This window comes from Plodia interpunctella, chromosome 6, assembly GCF_027563975.2.
Source record: "Plodia interpunctella isolate USDA-ARS_2022_Savannah chromosome 6, ilPloInte3.2, whole genome shotgun sequence".
Lineage (NCBI taxonomy): Eukaryota > Metazoa > Arthropoda > Insecta > Lepidoptera > Pyralidae > Plodia > Plodia interpunctella.
The window spans coordinates 4,811,767-4,834,501 of record NC_071299.1 but is presented as its reverse complement, the minus strand read 5'-3'; the positions used below and the strand labels follow the sequence as shown (position 1 = coordinate 4,834,501).

General features: G+C 33.3%; 2 protein-coding genes across 16 annotated transcripts in view; both read left to right on the top strand.

The window, feature by feature from the left end:
- The window catches only part of Stacl (Stac-like), a 116,345-nt gene that overhangs the window by 7,446 nt on the left and 86,164 nt on the right, over window positions 1–22,735 (top strand). For 13 of the 15 annotated variants that reach the window (XM_053747195.2, XM_053747198.2, XM_053747196.2 and 10 more), the window contains exons 2-3: window positions 20,136–21,096; window positions 21,347–21,541. In XM_053747195.2, coding sequence (XP_053603170.1) covers window positions 20,451–21,096; window positions 21,347–21,541 — 841 coding nt within the window. In that variant the 5' untranslated portion in view covers window positions 20,136–20,450. Of the gene's footprint in view, window positions 1–20,135; window positions 21,164–21,346; window positions 21,542–22,735 lie in introns of those variants that run through there. The other 2 variants (XM_053747207.1, XM_053747206.2) reach the window with 2 other exon arrangements.
- LOC128670901 (uncharacterized) lies at window positions 884–1,426 on the top strand. The gene has a single exon (XM_053746918.1). The coding sequence runs from the start codon at window positions 884–886 to the stop codon at window positions 1,424–1,426; it is 543 nt and encodes a 180-aa protein (XP_053602893.1).

Genomic DNA, 22,735 nt, shown 5'->3' with positions numbered 1-22,735 from the left:
TAATTTTAACCAATAAGGAAAAGAACACATACCAACAATTAATTAGTATACACAAATAATTTAATTACATTAAATCAATTTACTTCATTAAAACAAATACTTCGTTAGGTAAAAAAATATTCAATTTCTCGAACTTTCTAAACAAAGCAAAATATGAGGTGGAATTTTGTTCATTTTTCATTGCATTTTGTATTTTGTTCATTTCCATTATGGAAACGGAGTTGTGAAATTGGCGGTGCTTTTGTCAAAATATCAATTTTACCTGAGTGCTATGCTATTGCTTTGGTCGAAACTTTGAACAAACGAAGTTTAGTTTATAAATCATAGAATGGAAAAAGGTAGCGTACCTACATTAGTCTATTTGAATAATTTAATCTTCTTCTGCTTCTATTCCAGTTGTTATAACTATTTATACAATGTTATTTACATATATCGGTACCTATTTTATCATCTTATAATGATATCTTTTGTCCGAATTGTTGTGCAATACATCTATCAGAAACAGTTTAACATCGAATTAGATTTGATATTAATAGGTGAAATATCCACCAATATTCGTGTTTGTAATAGTTTGTAAGCCTTTGAATAACATAAACGTAAAATTGTCAAAAGAAAATAAAGTTTAGCGTAGAAATTAAATGGCAACACTGGTTATCAACTGCTCACAAAATTGGAATTGAATTTAGAATTGCAATAATAAAAAATATATTTTTCAAAAAATCGTCTTCTCTTTAATAATATAATATCAATAATATAAGTTACGCTGATGATATGGTGCTGCTGATTGCGTCGTCGTCGTTGTGGTCTTCGAAAGCTAGTGGCAATTTATGAAGCATATGCTGAAAGTCATGGACTAAAGTATAATGCCGCTTAATGTGAAGTCATGGTCTTTGAGACCAGAGGGAAAAACATAGATCAGTACCCGGAAATCCAAATTAATGGGATTAAAATACAAAGGGTTTACAAATTTAAATATCTAGGTCATATATTGACCTCTGGTCTCAGGGATGACGACGACATTGAGAGGGAGCGGAGGGTGCTGGCAATGAGGGCAAATATGGTGGCTCGCAGGTTTGCTAGATGTTCTTCAAAAGTTAAAATTACTCTTTTTGGAGCTTATTGTACATCATTTTATACCTGCAGCCTGTGGGCCCAGTATAGCAAAAAATCATACAGCGCCCTCCGAGTCCAGTACAATAATGCTTTCAGGATGCTGATAGGGCTACCAAGACGCTGTAGTGCATCAGGGATGTTCGCACAGAACCGCGTTGACTGTTTTTATGCTACAATGAGTAAAAGATGCGCATCCCTGGTGCGACGAGTGCGTGCGATCGCCAACAGCATCGTGAGCATGATTGCAAGCAGGCTGGACTGTGCATATGTCGGTCACTGCTGCTCAATCTCACATGGGATTAAGCGACAGTGATTGACACTTACACTGTTTTTATTATATTATTTATTTATTATTACTAACCCTAGGCTAAGATCATTGTTACTAACAAAATGGATGAAAATCTGAAATAAATAAATTTATTATTATATTATTATTATTATTTAATAGAGAAACTGTACTTACAATAAAATAAATACTTACCGGAAAGGATAAGTCGACAGTAAATATGTGTTTAAGTATAAACCGAATTTATAGGTATAATAAGTCGGTAATACTTAAAATAAAATGACAATTTGGACATGTTTTAGTACTTTTCATTATGCCTAAGTATTCATATATATCCATTTAGTTCTAAACTTGGCACCGTACTGCACTCAAGCATTAAAAAGGTAACTCGTCCCTTACTTCATTATTGCACGATTTTGAGTGTTGGAAGTTGTTTTTTTTTGGCACCACCCATTCTCTCAAACTTTTTATTATATGTTGTTATTAGTATAACTCGAAATATTGCTAAAGTTATGATTCCTGTGTTACCGTTTACGCACGCATAAAGTTATTCCAACTATATTTGGAACTAATCTTATATCATGATTAAGATATGCCTCTGTGAGCAACTTTTGGGATTTCTCGGTCAGATCCAATTTGTGGGATATGGTAAGTAATAGAACTAATCCATGATACTGATAACAAATATGATTTTATTTCTCCGTTTATAGATTATTGGCGTGAGACGTTTCGTCGCTTAACATTTTCGTCTCAATGGAGTTATGCAAAAATAATGAGACGTTACATAACAGATATTATGTTTATTTCAAAGTAAGCAGTTTCGTCCCATGTGATGAAAATCCCGATGGCGAAACACCTACTTACTTGATTTTTATTAGTACTTATATTACTAGAAGTTAGTTTCTAAAAACTTGAAACCATGCGAAGTGGAGCAGATAATATAAGAAAAAAACCTGGAAAAGGCTCAGATAAGAGAGAAATTATCTGACAAACTTAATCAGGTCTATTTTGATATTTTTATTTCAATAGATTATAATATAGATAAGTAAAAGCAATATTTTATAAACTCATTAATAAAATTAGATAACCAAATTTCATCATAGTAGCAATAGTAGTAGTAGCATAGTAGTTTCAATGCCACCGATTTCACGATGTCATAGAATAATAAATTATCAACTCGATAAAACCGCATTATTACACATACAACTTAAATTCATCAAAAAATATTTTGTTCAGTGAAAAATCTATACGTAGTTACATTGTAAATATTTACACTCAAACGTCTCCACTCGGTCTGCAGTTAAAGCGGGAGAGAGCTAAATGCACATCCTCCACTGTTTGTTTGTCAGCTGCCAGTTTAGTGCCGACGTAAAACTTTTTATTGCCCATATTATGTCAAACATCCCCTGAAGCTAATGAGACTGTAAAGTCAATCGTTTATGTATGGCTACTTTATCATTGTTTTCAGTACTGGAATTTAAATTTCATTTAACTTCAATATTAAATATGTGAATAAAGAATACATTCTACATATTTATAATAAAGTCTGCTTCTGTCTCGTGTCTATCCGCTTTGATATGCTTATATGCATTTCTGACAATTTTTTTTATATTTTTCTTAATACTTACCAAATACTTACCTAATAAACAAACAGTTAAGTAGGTCCCAGGGGCAAATGTGATATTTATCTAATTTACTGGGTCAATTTGAATTGATTTTAAGCTAATACTAATATTATCCTAATTTTATTATCCCTGTTGAATTATATTATATATATAAATATATAATATAATATATATAATATACGAGTACATAGTGCAAAATCGTATAAAACAAAACTTCAAAGAAGTACATAATTTTATTTATCAAACTAGGTCAGGCAGGAGTTTTTTTAATAAACCGCTAAATAATAAAAATATTAATTTTAGTTCAACCGCATTAGCTTGAGTCAGCTTTAACCCGGTGTCCTAAATGCCTAGTCAAGATATTGCGACGAGGAATCACGCCTCGTCAACTCGACTAGCGTCAACTTTCAAATTTATGTATTTATGTACATAGCGTATGGATTCGCCCGTGCCGTAAACACACGTACAGTCAAGCTCACCTAGGACGCCAGCGAAGCCAAGAACCATTTGCTTGACAGATTAATTAAAATGGCTACCGAAGGAAGATGCAGCAAGTGCTCCTAATTTAATTTAAAATGGACCGGTTCGGCTGTGGGTTAAGGATTTAGTTCCAATTACTACTACTAATACTACTCTAGGGATAGTGTAGGCGGCAATTCGTTTCTGTCACAAGCTTTGTATAATACTGATAAAACATGTATTGATTGTAGACTGTACAATACATGATGATAGGTGTAGCTATTAAAAAAAATATGGAATTGTATACACATTTTCAAGTCACACTAACTTAGAGGTCCAATTTTCTAAATCCAGCGATTCCATTCCTCAAAAGTAAAAAACGGAACTTATGTAGAATTACTTTGATTTCAATCTGTCTGTCAAGGATGTGTACTCGAGTCTACGGTCCGGAGTGTTTCTTTAGCTGCGAAAAAATCTAACTTGTATAAGTATATAAGTCAACGTGATTAGGACTTTCCGTTGACATAAAATTAAGAAATTTTGTAGTCAGCAGCCTTAACTTTAAATACATATTAAGGAATAAATTGAAAATCCGCAAGTAGGTTATTTGTTGACAAAATAACCAAATTTTATAAAAACTATAATTTAGCTAGAGGAACTCCACATTTGCATTTTTCCAATTATCCAATATCCAAAATATTCCAATATCTTTAAAAATAATTTTGATCTTTAATTCAACAGAAATATTCATTTTTGATATTTTTGAAAAAGAAATTAAATGTCAATTCAACTATTGTGTATAATTTATCCTAGTGTTGGTTCGTCAAAGGCTCATTAGGTTTTTTTATTTCAACAATGCCTCCAATTTCAACGCTTTTCTCTGTTTCGTCTCAAAATCTGGTCTTTGATTAAACAAATTGGATCGAACAATATCAATATGCTAACAATTCAATTAGCCAAAGCCCTTTTGAAGTTGTTGTTCCATGATTGCCCTTCAAGGAAAATTTAATTTTATTTTCAATTTTTGTATGTACATATCCTCATATACTGTGTCCTGTGGAAATAGGGTATAAAGTACCTAATTTGCTCACTCTTCCTCATCTAAACTACCCGGTTTCATTCACCGCCATAAATTGCCGAAGCCCAGGGTCCCCTTTCCTACTTTTATCCATTTTTTTTCTTGTCCAGTTTTGTCAAAATCAGTACCTACATAATCAAGCGGAATTAAATAACAAATATTTTTACTCTCATCTTCATGACCAAAATTTCCTGTTTAGTTGATCAAAAAATATTTTGATTATATTGGAATGTAAGATGTGATCTAACTAAAATCAGTATTTTACGGTTTTCATTACTCGCTCACGCAACACTTACTCATATTAGACGGAATATAATAAATACACTGATATATACACAATTGTATTTTTTTATGTTATAAATAAAAATTCAGTATCTTGCATCCAGATGTCTCTAGGCCAGGCGGTCGTAGAAACTCGCCGTAAAATATGACAAATAAATTCGGCCAAAATAACGAGATCTCCGTCAACACAAGCTTAAAAGATTTCGTTTCCACGACTTACAACATGGCAATTTATTTTCCATTTCGAGGATTTCAGATATTTCTGATGGCGTTCGTAAAGTATTGGTTTTATGCGAAGTTAGGTACCATTGTAATTTACGCGACCTATTAAAATAAAGTAATGGTGTACCTATAACAAAGAAGAATTAATATTTTGGTAAAGGTGATAATTTTAAAGGTTTTTTTTTATTATCGTTGGTTCTTCATTTCACACACTAAATATCATCAATAAATGTGCAGGTTTTCTTACGATGTTTTCCTTTACCGGAAGGAAGTCTAGTTGGGAATTTTAAAAACGATTGTATTATGAGCAAAAAACCTGTGACACGAGTATGATTCAAACCTGGGACCGTTCGGTTCACAGGCAGGAGTTTCAACCACCACGGTTTAATTTTTTTTGGGTGTTACTTTATACCATAAAATAGGTGTCGTTCACGCTTCGGGTGATATGCGGCTGATAACTTATTAATGAAGTGAATGCGCGTATTTAATAATTAATTCGGAGGTCGTTTCACGGCGGACGTAGCACCGTAAGCGGGATAACTAGCACGTCACTTGTTACAAAATACACCAGTAAATAAATTATACTAGCTTCTTATTTCCGGAGGGTTTCCTTCCATATACATGACTTCGAGATCAAACTATGAAGATCCTGTCATTCTACGACTTTGACATTAATGACAAATGTATACGATAGGAAGTTTGGCATAAAAATTATTCCATATTATATATTAGTTAAGTACTTTATAAAAATCACGAGATTTCAAAAATAATGTTTTGCAAGAAATGGAAATTAAAAGATTATTAAAAAATATTACTTAAAAATAATACCTTTTCTTTAAGCAATATTATTCTGCTGCACCAATCGATCGTGAAGGAGGTAGTCATCGTATTCGTCCGCAATATTGCATCAAAAGCCGACTGTGCTTTGAAGCTGCATCAAAGTATCGAGAATCAAAACCAAATACATCCCTCGATAATTAATGCCAAGAGTTATTTTCATGTGTGGTCAATACCACCTCTACATAACTAAAATCATTGCAAATTCGACCGTATTACATTATTTTTTTATTTAAAATACATACCTAATATTTTTCCGTAAACGTATGAACCATAAACATAGAAAAATATGGTTTTTTAATGGACTATAATAGTTTTTACACACTAACCAAATTCAATTCAAAGATGATTTCTACGTATAATAGTATTATTTACTGTCCCCAGTTCCCACAACGAACTCTATAAATTTGTGTTAAAGTTACGTATTTCGGGCAAATTTTGTTTGTTCTAAAAACTTTGCCCATGTTACACACATTAATGTTGGAACTCAGTATGTTGTTTTGTGTCATGTTATTTCATTAACGTTATTTAACAAAACGTAAAATATTTTTCATATTTATTTTTCATATTAATAACTTACGTAATAACTTAAGACAGAAGGTTCCTTAAGTAGTCGTGATAAATTAATCGACTTAGATCCATATAATAGGATATAATAGGATCTCACAACTTTTTACGGCAGAAAAACTGAGCTGCGAGACTTGATGTTTTTTACAGCATGTTTTTGATGGCATTTAACTTACTTAAAGTAAAAAGTTAGAGGTAGTTTAATAAAGCTTAAATATAAGTATAGTGTATTGAACAAAATGCAAATATAATTTACCGAACTATTATAATATTCAAGATAGAATTGCGTTAAAAGGGATGTTGAAATTATCATTCATCATATTATTTTTATTTAAATCAAGTAGATTTAAACTAAATTATAGATGGAACTAGTGAGACTAGACTTAAACTAGAATAATAGATGGTGATAATCTGATAAACCTTGATAAAGCCCAAGACAATCAACTGATGCCGGCTGCGGCTAGGTCTAGCTGCACTACGAAGTTTAACGGTAACATATACACTGAGGAGTACATAGAAGGATATAGACTAATAAGCTATTGTTCATCTCAGAAAAAAGTAAATATGTACTAGTAGAATATAAAAATATTAAAAAGAGCATCAAACTGTAATTCATGACTGCATTATTAACGTAATAGTTTCTCTAAGCCCGGGCAAATGAACACGAAACAAGAACATCCCACAGCTGAAACTTCCCGGGCTGTTATAAACCCTTTATTACTTAGCAAAGTACCAATAACATGACCTTATGAGGGCGGGAGTTGTACTGATTCCATTTATATTACCACTTACGTGTGTTCGTGGGCCGTTAAACCATGTCGTCTAATTTGGACTACTGTACAGTCTATAACATACATTGCAAAGATGATGCCAAAAGTATAGTAAAATTTTAATGAAACTAAAACTAATACATTACATATCTTGAATACATCCGCCGCATATAAGTACTTCTGTGAATATCTCAGTTATTTTTAGTTTTTTTCTCGTCTCATGTTATGATATATGATATGATATATTGGTATCTAACGCATAACCTTCCAAAGGCTTTTGTCTAAATGTAATAAATAAAAAAAACACATTTTTTTATGTCGTTCCTATAAAACGTTACCTCATGTTCGATTCCGCTACATAACGCTACTGTACTGTCTTATGGTTGCTTGGCTGTTACATAGAGTTAAGATGTGTAGAATCGCAAATTAGATTGTATTTTTTTTAAAATTCTTTCATTACATAGTTTATCCAAGATTGCTATAGGCTATATTTTATCTCAAAATTCTCACGGTAACAAGGCCCCCGACAACATCCAGTGTTGTGATAATATTAAATAAGTAGTTTCAAATCAATCTTTAGTATTATTTGAGATAATTTTCTTTCGACATTTAGTAATATTAAAAAGGATCTGACACATAAAGAAAGTAATCTGCCATCTAACATAGGACGGACAGAATGTCTCACAAACGTAGATGAGCTCGCCGCGGGACTTCGGATGTCGGCTGACATATTTTGATTGCCCATCCATTCTTCGATCAGACTTTTTGTGTATACTGAAATGTCATTTACTTGATGTATAACATTCTAAGTGCAATTTAACACGCGCAGTAAAAGGTTAATATATTCTAACTACAAAGAAACATATTTAGTTTTTTGTGCATTTCCATGAGTCTACGAGACCCGGAACTCGTATTAGCTAGCTACGAGTTATTTTTGTTGATTGCAAATATCAAAATAAGAAAATGCATTTTAAATAGCCATATATGTAGGTCTTTGCTAGCGTTTTGTTCTATTTACAATTAATTTTAGAAATAATGGTGAGACAACGATTTATTTTTACACGTTTTTTTATTTATATATTCTAATTTGCAGTGAAAAGTAATATCAAACAACGCATATAAATGTGAAAGACAGCACTGGATGTTTTTACAAACTATAATTATTTTCCGCAACTCCGCCGTTTGTTGTTTGCTATCCAATTTGTTGCATTCCCACATTTCATTAAAATCGGTTTAACGATGAAAGCGTGACAAACAGACTTTTAATATTAGTTTGGATATTGGAGTCTGGATTTGTACGAAAGTATGGATATATCACAAGCCAATAGCTCGTCCGATCGCCGCTGGCAACCGCAGATAATGACATGCCAAAATATCTGCTACTGTGGATACGTCGCGAAGCCATGACGTAGTGCTGTTCAGCGGCCAATACCGGCAAATGTCGGTCAAGTCGGCCGCTAATCGTTTTGCACCATGGAATTAGTAGGTACTACGAAGTACTTATTAAATCAATATTTTGCACTAGATACTTCGTAGATTTTTAATTGTTTTTCATATAATTATATAAGCTATAAGTATTTTTTTTCCAAGAAAGAGAAGTCTAAAAGATTTAATTTTTCAAAAATATTTTATGTATAAAATTTTCTACCTGTTTTTGTTTTTTTTTATGTACTAATTTTAATTACTTACTGTTCTAATTCGACTTCATATAATTCTTATCTAATAGGTAGTTTTTCAAAGCGACTTAGCCAAGATAATCAACGCCGAAGTGCGGCACGTTTCCGGCTATATTCTGACCGCTATATAAATTTTCATTAGTTGACCTGCAGGGAATTCCTACATTTGTAATAAACACACGCGATGTGGACATATTTTCCGCTCTTAGAAATCGCAACCCTTGGGCTTCTAAATTAAGGTTACTATTTGTTTTATTTGCGTAGTGTTTAAATATTGTGTGACGTTTCAAGCTTGTGCGTCGGCCTTTATGGTCGATTTTCAGTTGTGAATATTTCTGTAATGTATTATTTTATACAATACCATGACGTAAATGAAATAAATGGCTCTCTCTATCTAACTAAAAACATACAGGTGACTATTATAATTATATGAATATCTACAGTATCGAATAATACTAGTTCAGATAATATAACGTATTCTGGCATTAGTGCGGTAACGATCTAAGCATTAAAGGTCTTTGCAGACTGAAACATGCATTAAGGATGAATTATGATATTTTATCTGCTGAACTGCTGCTGCTGAATATTATCTGTTTATTATACTTAGATACAATTTATTACTCCGTAGAGCCCGGCCCCATTTTTCGTAGCGCTCCGTATTTTTTTAAATCCTCCGTTGCGTTGCTGTCCGGTGACGGATCAACAATGCAATAATTGTATGGAGTTTTCTACATAAGTCGTTGCACGTCATTGTCAAAAGCTGTTAAATACAGTGGATATGCAACGCAACGGAGCAATCGGGCCGGGGCCTTACGTATAAGATTTAATAAGCGGATACGATGAAAATTTGTACACTAAGTAGTAAAATTAATCTGAACTAGTAGAGGTATTATTACAGTACTTTTATCTCAAAGCTGAGGTGGGTGTCTGCTTAATTTCGCTTATAATATTAGTCAAGGGAACTAATTCGTTATATTTTTAATTTAACTTTTGTTGCAGACCATTAGCAGTTTGTTGTTTGATTGTTAACGACTGTAGTTTACAAAAAAGCATCCAAGTGCGGCCCATAAAGGGTTCCGTAGCAGCAAGTAACATAACATAAACGTCCTTGTTGATCGATTTTTGTATATTAATATTTGCGGTGATTGAATGAAAGGTAAATTGCGGTTTACGATTTATGATAAAAAACTGCTTACTAGATCTCGTTCAAATCAATTTTCATGATATGATAACAAAACTCGACTACTTTGGTTAGAAAATAGTCTTCAATTTGATTTAAAATAACGTGAATCGTCATTAACAATATATAGTTAATGAAAATACACGTCACTCACTCTTCCGTCGAAAATCACACGTAATTACATGATTTTAGCAATATATAGCTTTTATTTGTAACCGTGAGTACTGATTAGTATACCTAACTGCCATTAAAAAGAAAAAACTATAATATACATTTTTACATTCAACTCATTCGCTAATGAAAAAAAAGTAAATTCAATTAAATCTATGACCTTCGATTCTTCAGAAACCGCTCTCGAACTTAAACTTAATTATGAACGAGCACGCTCTGCCCTTTGTAAACGAAACGATTTATATGAAGAAATAAAAATTTGGCATTATCATAAAGGAATTTGGGGAAGTTTTGGAATCTTTGATTTGGACCGAGTATAAGTCTGCATCTTAATTTACATTGATATGATTTTGCATTTAAATACGCAAACGAAGATGGATCATAAGTAGAGTCAACTATACGTCAAGTTTCCCTTATGGACCTTTATGCTGTGGTAATAGATTGGAATTTTCAATGATTTTGGTTAGCTTGAAGAGCTGTTGTCCGTACATATTTTCGTTATATTGTTGAGAACGTTTACCTAAAACTAATTCACTTTTCATAAAATACAGGATTTTGAGTTACAAAACATAATTATCCGACCCCAATCTTGACGTAATTCAATAACGTAATAACAACATTACATAATAGGTACCATAATAAACGTGGACATTTTGAAAGCATACCTTTTAAAAGATCACAAACACAAAAATTTCGGGCTAAATCCAAATCTGCTCATTTTTGAGCGGTGAATTATATTAGACTCACAATTCTGTTTTGCTTTACATGGAAACCTTTTAGGGTGTATCAGACCCGTACAAATAATTATGAAATTAAACGTTGGGAATAAGCAGTTGTACCTATTATTTTACAATGAATGTTACTGTTTCAATTGTGCCTGTATGCTTTTTTAATTTATCGAATTGCTAAAACCAATTTTGTATATATTTATAAATATACAATTGTTTGTAGGTACATACTATTTCAATCAAATCGACAATGAAAACAAAATTTTGTGCTTTTAAAAAAATAAACAATAAACACTTAAATAATTTCCGTAAAACAAACTCTTTTGACCTAATTACATATAATCGTGTCATTACATAAGCGTAAAGTTTATACATTTTGTTACTCAATAATTCGAATAAATTCATCTAATAAAGTGGTTTTGATTGATATTGGTAGGTATAATTTTATTTAATTACTCTAGGTAATTTATAAGTTCCACGAATGCATAGTGTCAATGTAAAAATTGCAGTTTGTAGCACTTGATATAATGTTTGATTGCAGTAAAACTAAATTTAAAAAACATGTCATCTTAACTTCAGTGCGACTCATTTGACTCACAAGGAAACTTTTAAGTCTATTATTATTTTGAGGATACATTATAACCCAAAATTTGTCATAGGTCCCACTAAAAATATTATCGGCACAAGCAAAGGCATGGGTGATAACTAGTCCCACATAACACGATCCGTTCTCAATAAAAATTCCTGTAACCTACTCGTAGATGCATCACGTGACGGCATGCACTCCATTTATTTGGTACAATTACTATAGTATATCTTCATAGTGCGTGGCGTGACTTTTGCACATTCACCCAGTATCCTAATTCGATAAAAGTTTCGAGTGTTTTTATAGGCATAGACAAAATATGCTGTAGTTTGTTATGTCATCACCGCATTTAAAAAATCAATAAGTATTAATTGAAATGATAACCTAAAGTGTAAATTATGATTCGATTCCTAATAGTCTTATCCCTCAAGACGAAAGATCTTGGTTGTGAAATATAACACACCCAATGACTTTCGAATAGTAAATGCTAACAACATTTATTTACTCATTTTGCAAATGTGAAACTCGTCTAAAAGTGAGTGATATTTACAAAGGCTATAAAGTGCCAACCTACCATTATAAAAATGTAGGGGTTCGTTGGCTTTTATATATACTAAAGCTAACCAACATTGTGCCTCACGTGTGAGTGGAGAACGATTATGGTCAAAATAAAAATTCGGATTAAATTAAGGTTCGTTTTCGTCTCCACTTCACACTGTCGTCAGCATCCCAAGTTCTCCGACCATTGGCACTCATATCATCATTATGTTAAACTATAACCAAGTAGGTTAATTAAATAAAAATTTTACAATATCGGCTCATATCGGATGCGGTGCGCCAGGGAAATGCACCCAGTAATACCCTGTTTCCCCTAGACTCCCCTGCTAATAACACTCGCTATCTACTTATTACCACGTCCGATGCGATGTTTGGTTGTCTAGGTTAATTTTATGCGAAAAATGTACATTCGAATGTCCGAATTTTTTTATAGTAAAATAAATTATTATTTAGATTAAAAATGCCTTGTCACTTTAGCATTGTTATTTTACGCAAAAATAGGAATAATTATAACTACTAAGACCTTAAATACGATACCACTTTCATTCTCTGATCCACATCAAAGAGGATTAAAATTATCCCTTGATCCACCAATGGATTGATAAACTTTCGATCCTAGTCGATGAATCATAGTAGATTCAGGACGTTCAATACAATATATATAATTTTATTCCCATTTAAAAACATAAAATATTTGGCGGATTAGGGGAGATAAGAATGAAATAATCTATAAATATTATAATTATTTCATTCTTATCTCCCCTATTACATGTACCTACATGTTATTGTCATTAAATTCCAGCAAATGTTTTTGTTTATTCTTATTAAACTTTATTTACCAATTTAGTACAACGTGTGGACAAAAGCATTCTCGTTTTGGCGTAGGAGAAGTATATAGTTTTCTACTTGGTTGGAGTAAGTCAAAACTTTAATATTTTCGCCATCTCTTGTCAACTGAAAAAGTTAAATTACTTTTACTTAATTTTCAAGAATGAAGATTGTTTTGTTAACGACTTGCTCTTAGTCTTCGAGGTAATTTAATATTATGAATTTATTTTGAATAATTTTACGCCTATAAACACTAAGAAGAAAGCCTATTTGTAATAGAAAACCTACAAAGATGAAAATCACATCAATGTACCCTCGATATATTTCTGAAATTAAACCTACACCTCGATTTTTCTCTCTTAGACTCCTTATAACGTCGGAGTTCATTTTCTTACTTTCTTTTTCTCCACTTTACGTTCTTCAGCATACATATGCTGAATAATATGAACCCAATAATTCTTGAATATTACCAGGACGGGTATAGCTAGAAGGCATTTTGTAATTTTCCGTTTTACGCAACTTTCTTTCTTATCTTGTTTGTTATTGCTGACACTGATGTCAGATTTTATTCAAGTCGCCTTACGGCATCTGACATGACTTTTACGACTACCTGGCAACGTCTAGTGGCAGTAGTTTATGTAACTGAAATTTAACTAATAAATCTGGATTTAATCTGTTGACGAAGAAAAGAGAAGGTATATTTTAAAGTAAAAATAAAAAAATAATTATATCAAAAATAAGTTTAAGTTGTATAGACAGTGAAACTAATATGTGATCTCCACATTTTCGTCCCAAATATAAAATTAAGGGACACACTGAAGTTGGAGTGAAAAGGTGTCTTCGTTTAGTAAAGTAGGTGTCTTCGTTTAGTAAAGTATTAACTAGGTCACAACACCTTGGCCGCTTTGTTGCCACAATTTACTTCCCAAAAAGTTTGCCGCTGTCTAAATAAATAGGCCTTTTGTTGACCATTTTCTTAGTCTTGCGCTTACTTTTTCAAGATTAGTGTCTGCTTTAAGTTTTTCCATAGTTAATTAAGATTTACTATGACGATTCTAATATTCTCTTTTTTTTATTCTGTCATTTACTGAACAAAAAGTTACTAAATAGCGGTTTGCGGTGTTGCAAAAGTTGCATTTTAATTATTCTGTCAGTTATTTTAAACTCTTAATTACTACGAGTGTTTAATTGAAAAGTTAAGTCACGATTTTTTTAAGGGAGACCACAAAATGAAGCTTTACAAGTTTTAAATAGGCGCAATAAAAAGTACATACTTCAGTTGAAACTTACTTATTTTTAAGTGCGCCCGCCTTACAAACGTTATGACCATTTCTGTTTTTCTCGACTATGTTACTAAATGTACTAAATTGTATTTTTCATACAATTCATAACAATTTATGTATTGTATGTGTATATTTATATTTATTACAGTATCAAAAATAGCAAAGTAGAAGCTTTTGCTGGCGCGTTCTTAAAAATTTTCACTATAATGAGTGTGAGTCCGTCATTGTGTGGCACACTCGACCTCTATTCGCTTCCGAACAGTCACAAATTAAAAATAATATAGAAAATAATTCTTGTGAGTTCTCACAGCCTTTACGAGCTAACAATTTTCTTCACGTTTTCACTGACGTTCATTTCTATTTTCTCATTACTTATGAAATCATGTATGCATAATCGTATCTCGATAGGTATTTAAGAGCAATTCAAAAGCTTAAGAGACATTATTATTATTATTTCATATATATATATATATATATATATATATATATATATATATATATATATATATATATATATATATCATGACGTTATTATTATTTCCTAAGTATAAAACAGACTCGCTTCCCGCTATCTGTCTATCCTTATACATGCTTAGCTCTTCAAAACCACACAACGGATTTAGATGTAGGTTATTTTAATAGATAATGCGATTCCTGATGAAGGTTTAGGTGTATAATTTATTATGGTTTTACACGAGTGAAGCCGAAACGCTATCTTGTAATATAAACTTTTAATAACATTAAAATAAATAAATATTGTCATTCTACTGCACAGTAATGAGGGTTAATGTACATATAACGTTACAATATGTACAAAAATATTTTTACGCTCTACCAATAAAATTACTTTCGTCCTCCGTGACATAAAGTACTATTGTATATTTATGTACTCTCGATATTTTACACATCTACTGTTGCATGTTGCATTGAATATTGTATTTTTATTATGTTACATACATATACTTATCTCAAGACTTCTGCAGAAAATGCACTATCCAATTTTAACGCAATGTAATATTATGTTATAACCGCTTTATATTTTTGGTACTAGGAAAGTCGGCGTAAAACATCGAAGTGTTTGCAGTGCAATGTGCAGGAATAAAACTATCGTCCAGCATCGTTGTATAACAATACTGTCTAGCTGCCTAAAAGTCAATTAACATTTTAGGACACAGACATATTCTCACAGAGTTCGAAGTGGATTCATTGAGAGATGTCCGCGCTATCTGAATATCCTTCCAATTCGATTGTTTCCACTTCCAATGTACGTGACAATAGCTGTTACAGTGAATGTAACAACAAATTTCCCAATCCGGTTATCGCAATCCGATCAACAGAATGTTTTCCATTTCCATCCTCTTTGCCCTTATCACAAGTCATTTACCAAATTAACTTTGCTGTATAAAATAAAATTGAAGCGATGTTTTATTTGAAAATTAAATACTTAATTGCGTTCAGATTGTAACGCAGCTACGCTTTGTTTGGGATCTCTTTCGACATATTTCGCCTGCGCTGGCACATTTTGATCGTCATAAATTTTAAAATTCTAAATCCGCTCGAGCACTTTGACGTGTAAACATTACGATCGAGCTAGCGAGACAAAAGGGTGGCCGTGATAAATTTATAAATATTAAATAAAACAATAAGAACAGACCCAATAAGGGTAAGTGCTCCATTTATTGTGTGTATCACCTAATCTCTATTTTAGATTTTTAATTTATATTTAATTGTTCTAGGTCTTACCTTAAGTTTTATAATAAACTTACTTTACTACCTACTGCCTAGTGCCTATTTACTATCCAACCCACGATAAAACCCCGACAAGATCACACAAAAGTCCAGCGAATGAAATTAAAACATAAAAATGGTTGACATGATCTTTTCTGAAGTTTTGGAAACTACGATCTACGCCGATGTTTAAACCGTTTAAACTTGTAGGAACAACTAAATTTAAACAAAGTAAATTATAATAATATATCACTTTTAGCTCTCAAGAATAGTTTTAGGCACTTAGCCAACAGTTTTACTAATACATTGAACTTCAATAGGAACATTTAAAACAAATTTTGAGGCCTTCCACATAAAAGATATTTTTTGTGAGAATAATTTACTTCATGTTTTGAAATTCAACTTGAATAAGCAATACATGTAACTATTTTATATTTAACTTGCTGCAAACCGGGGATTTGCTCCCTTAGAAATGTTACTACTACCTATGCTACTAACTATTCTATTCAATATTAAATCTATCTTTGTGTCACATTTCATCAACATCCATTGGGTTGACCCAATACATTTTGCGTGATAGAATAATAAATCACGTCCAAACTTCCGCATTGACTATTCAATATTCTATATTTAATATAGAATGTTTTGTTATAAGAGATCGTAGGTATGTTACTTAATATAGAAAAATAAATATTTTAAAAATCACCCTGAAATTTTAGCTAAAAAATTTACAGTAACTTTAAATACGGGACCTTAGGTTCGCATCTTGCGCATCGCTATTTTCCCTATCTTATTAATTTTTGATGACATTTAAAAATGCTATACAAAATGTGGGTTATCTCAAGTTTAAACTAGCTAGACAAGGAGGTCAAGCAGGCTACAATAGCAGGGGAGCTTGACTCAAAGAGCCACTTTATATTTTCACAACGTGGCGATACTCCGCTATTTCGTTTATATTTACAGTTGTAAAGTTGACAGCCAGTACACAAAAACTAACTATTAATCGAAACGTCAACTTCTTTCGGAATGGAATATTAATTACAAAAGATATAAAAATTACCCACAAAATACCTCTGAGATCTGTGAGTACTTGGCCAACCTACTTAAATGAATTTAACATAATTTGTAGAAAATACTATATTATTCTGCCCTTTACAAAATGTAATTTATTATTTTATAAAATGTTAAATAATTATAATCAATACATATAATAAAATTGAAGAAAGGCCAAATTTGTACATTGGATATATTTTTTTAATTCTTCATGGAATATACTTAGTTACTGATATAGATGACGAAAATATAGTTTTGGAAATTTTTGTCTGTCTGTCTGTCTGTCTATCTGAACGCTCATCACTATCATCATCGAAATCTACTGGACCGATTTGCTTGAAATTTGGTATGTAGGTACCTTATATACCGTATCAACATCTTAGATACATTTTATCCTGGTAAATGGTCAGGTTCCCGTAGGATAATTGAAAAACTAATTATGAATAAAAAATGCCTCAGAATCCCGGGTTAACATCTTATAGACATTTCATCCCGGAAAATGAGGAGGGTCCTGTAGGAAAATTAGATACATTTCATCCCGGTAAATGGTCAGATTCCCATAGGTTAATTGAAAAACTAATTATGAATCAAAAATTCCTCGGAATCCCGAGTTAACATCTTATAGATATTTCATCCCAGAAAATGAGGGGGGTCCTGTAGAACTGAATAATGAATAAACAAAATTTTTTAATCGATGAAAGTCTGATATAGATATAATTAGAAGGTATCAATTTTCAATTTAATTTTGTTATATTTTAGTTTTGAACATAAAGATGGCGCCACCAAGATTTTTAAAACGAGCTATGGTTTCGCTCAGACAAAATGATGTATATATAAAATATACTTCCGAAATAAATCACTAGATGGCGCCACTAAAACTTTTAAATCTCTAAATCACGCTATGGTTTCTCTCTCATAAATCCATACTAATATTATAAAGAGGTAAGCGTTTGTGAGTTTGTATGTTTGGGGCGGGTAATCTCCGAAGGTACCAAACCGATTTCAAAAATTATTTCACCATTAGAAAACTACATTATCCGAAATTGCTATAATATATTTTTGTTTTGAAATAAATTAGTATTCAGCCAGATCAATCAACATTTATAAAGTAATCCGAAAAAAAAGCGCTAACGAATATCTTTACGTTCGTGCGCCGGCCCTACCATTGATTATACATGCACACAATGTACTACAAAAATATAGGTTTTTAGTAGATCCATAAAAAAGTCCGCGACACAGTACTATCCATCTTTTATAATTAAGTATCTATAAGGCATTTTATATGTAAAAAAATATTGTAAATTAAAAGGTGCATTTTTACAATTATTATTACACAAGCATATCCTTAATCCTTATGATTAAGAGTATTGAGTAAGTATTAAGATTATTTCATCATCAAGAGAATTTCACTAAGATAAATTTTGTCCTTTACAGCACATAAATTGGATTAATAGATTCTGAAATATCGTGAAATTAAAAAATACGCACGCCGAATTATTTGAAGTAGGTAGATACTTTTATATTGTTGAATACGGCACGCGGCGACGGCGGCTCGCGGTGTAACGCAGAGCGCGGTCATAGCCCGCACGTAATCGTAAGATTTTACTTGACATTTATGTGCACAAGGTAATTTTATTTATTTTCGTTGTATTCATACAAAAATTGTTATCAGTTGTCAGAACGACTTTCTCTGACTACTTTATTTAATTCTTTATTAAAACTAAATTTACATTACTTATCAATAGGCCCACCATTGGCACCATATGTATGCACAATTGTATTATTTTGTACTAATATTGTTTTTATGGGCAATAAATATATTTTGTATTGTAATAAAGGCTGGCTGGAAGATGTGGATGGTGCCAATGGTACCAATGATATTGCTTATCAATAGGCCCACCATTGGCACCATCCACATCTTCCAGCCAGCCTTTGGGTAGTTAAAGAGGATAACAGAAGAGGGTGGGCGCAGTATGTATCAATATATTATATAAGTATATAAAACTCTTCCGTTACTGAGTGACTGAGTGACTGACTGATTCACTGACAGACAACGTACACCCGAAACTGCTGGGCGAGAAGCTGAAATTTGGTGTGTAGATGAGTGTAGGTGAGCGTGCAAGGGGTGAAAAACTGTAAATATAAACGTTCTACATCGTTGAAATTAGCGACTTGAAAATTTGGATTTTGATTGTTTACAACAAATAAATGAATACGTGTTTTAGATTTTTCTGAAAATTAACCCTCAACCCCTTCAAAAAGGGGGTGAAAAATTGTATTGGGACAATTTCCAAGATAAAAAGCTGAAAATTGGCACACTTAAATTTTGTAGTAAATCACAGCAATAGTAAATACAAAAATGTTTATTTTACGTTTGTGGTTAATAAAAAAACCGGACGTAAAACGTCATGGAAAATGGGACGGCACGCGTTGCAGAAAGCGGGATTGGGAGTCGGAGTGGAAAATGGGAAGGAGACACGTAGTGGGAAACGGGACGGGACACATTGCGAAAAATATGATGGTACAATATATAGGGAACGCTACGGGATATCTACATTATACATAGCAGGAAGCGGGATTGGACGAGTTTGCGAGACGAGACAAGCAGTGGGAAACAGGAAATTGAACTAAAGATGAGAAAAAATGCGAATTTGAATCATATGTGGTTACCAGTCTTACAGAGTACGCGATAAAAAATTTACTGAGATTTTGCTATGAAATTCACGCGGGCGAAGCCGCGGGCAAAATCTTGTATTAAATAAAAAGTTAGTTGTAATGCCTAACTAGTAAAACACTAGAGATAATTGAATATACTTTTGAAATTATTATACAAATTATTATTTATTTAACAACCCTGTAGTAGTATAGTGTAATGACACCCTAAGCTTATTTACTGAGTCAATATTATGTACCAGTGGGTACACACTGCGTGCGGCGGACGTCGGCACGATTGTTGTTGTTGTTTTGTTGTTGTTTCGAACAAAGTGTTCGTACCAACAAGCCTTTTACTTGTTACTTTCAGAAACTTTGATTCTTTTTTTTTTACAAAGAAAATTGGCGACACAATTTTTTGTTTTATTTATTTACCATTGTTTTTCCATATAGGTTCAAGATGCGTTATGAAGAACTGTGACCAGTGTTACGAGAATAGTTTCCCTCCCTACCTACTTTTTATAGCTCAAAATCCCTTCCTTATACATTCCTAATTTATTTTTCAACTAAGTACGAAATCGACGTCACTTCTCAAAACATTCCACTCTGTCGTAAGTTTCCAACTTATGACTTGATTCATTTTAAGTTTTTCCAATACGCATGTCATTCATGAGATCGCAAAACAAAAGTATTATCAGTAACATCAAGTGACGCGCGTAATCCTCTTCGGAGGGCGCGAGGGGCCGGCGCGATGCGGTCTCGCCAGGGATGTACGTAATATATCCAGCGGATGAAGTAGTTTCCCTGACTTACAACTCGCAGACGCTGCCACGGCTTCGGCAGCGGCCCACCCTCGACGTCCTCGTCGGCCCGTTGCCGTCTGCGACACACAGCGCGCTGCCCCCAACCCCGACCCCCGCCCAGCCCCGCGCCGCTTCCGTTCCCAAAACGGCGCCCCCGGAGCCCGCGGAGCGCGCGCCGGCCTCGCCGACGCCGTCCATCGAGAGGCCGGCTAAGCTGCGCGAGCGCACTAAGGCGAAGCTCTTGAAAAAGCTTGGCCGCAATGAACCCAACGATTTTGGCAAAATTGTTAGAACCCCTGCCCCCGATGAATTCGAACTACCCGCCCCCTTACCCACGCCAGCTTTCTCCAGAAAAAATATATTTGATAGAGATTTCGATGCACTGTTCGAAGTAGCAACATCACCACAATTCACGGCGAAAATTCGCGTAACTACGCCCGAGCCTGATCACCTTTCTGATGTGTCTGCGCCACACTTTTCGCCTTCTTCTTCCTCCCTCAGCCTGCTCCCTCCTCGGCCAAATTCCGAGCCTGCACCCAGCATCTCTCCCTCGACCTCTCTCCGAGCCTCCACAAACTCAACGCCTACCGGACACCGCTCGTCAATAGAAGGTTTATGACGAAGTGTGGATTTGGGAGTGCTTTTTCACCGACTAACAGATTGCGTTCATTGCGCATGGTAATAAAATAATCCACAGTGCTTCACTTTCACTACCACTTCCACTGATTGGATTTTTCTAATCCGTTTTGTTTTGAAATGAAAGTTTTCATTAATAAAATATAGTTTTGTACAGTTTTGTGAGTAATAAACATGACACAATTTTATAGCGTTTGTGAGTGTATCTAAATAATTTTATTGCAGGTCCGAATTCAAAGTCGAAGAAAGTAAGTTTCTTCAGAAAGCTGAGTCGGTCACGGGACAAGGAGGCGTCCCCCCCACGGGGGCGCGTCATGCAGCAGCCCTCCCTGGAGATGGCTTTGAGAGAACTCACGCACCCAACTCACAATGAGCAGCTTAAAAATCAACAGCAAGTCACATTCAAATTGGTCAAAACCGGTAAGTCTGCCCCAAATGTATTTATATGTTTTGTTTTGTACCTACAACAAATAGTAACATTTTCAATTTCTAAATTGTTTTTCTTGAATCTTGAGACTATTTTTATTTCACTGAAAAAAGCTTATGTAGACACGACACAAAACGAGCCAACGTAATTTCGTCTTTATTATTTCGCTGTCCTTCTTTATTAATTAACCTTATTAAATTCCATTGAAACTTCATACCTTGTATTCTACAAACTATGGTCTAAATGCCAAACATTCATTATAGTCATAACAGACAATTAGAAATGCCTCGAAGACAGTAATTATATACCACGAGATACGTAGGAGAAAATGATGACTGAGATCCGTATTTGTTGTATGATTATAATATTATTGAGTTGTTGTGTTAAAGATTCGACTATCATTTTTCACAACCGGCCGCTTGCCATCCACGGGAGTATATATATAATTTCATTATAACGCGGGAGTCACACGCCTTAATATCTTATATACAACAATTATTACTTTTAAAAATATCATGCTGTGAATAAAAATCATTGAAAGTGCAAATCCGGTCCTTGGTACTTAAAAATAATGTGACTTCTGAAAGTTTTAATATGTATTCTACGTCAGCCCATCAACTGCATAGGTACTTGTAGGAATAAATTTACAGCCTTATAAGGTCTTTATTGAGTTGTTTACTCGGAAATAACAGCAAAATGCTGCAAAATCTACGCGAAGGCTCGTTTGAAATCTTCCAGTTTGCTGACGTGGCTCGTCACTCAATATCAAAAATATACAAAGGGCCCTCCATATGAAAATGGATCCAGCTGTAGTTTGCTTTTATAGGATTTATTTTTGCTGTCCGTCGCGCTCAACAATCGGTAACAGAAAATTAATAACATGTCGAAAAGTTACATTATGCTTTAGCAATGACATGACAGGTTTTTTACAAATATATTTTTTTCTAAACATCATGTATTTCCTTTTCATGCGCATTGATTATATAAATCTTTTTTAAATAACATTATTAAAGACTAACGCACATCGACTGCGTAATGCGTGTGCGTTTTTTTTTGTATGCGATGTGGCATACATAAACCCTACGGTTTTTTCTGAAATGGTCTTCAAGTATTGCCGTATGCATTGGCTTCAAACATAGTGTGAATTATAAAAATGAATCATCATTTAAGCTAAACTCCGACTGATA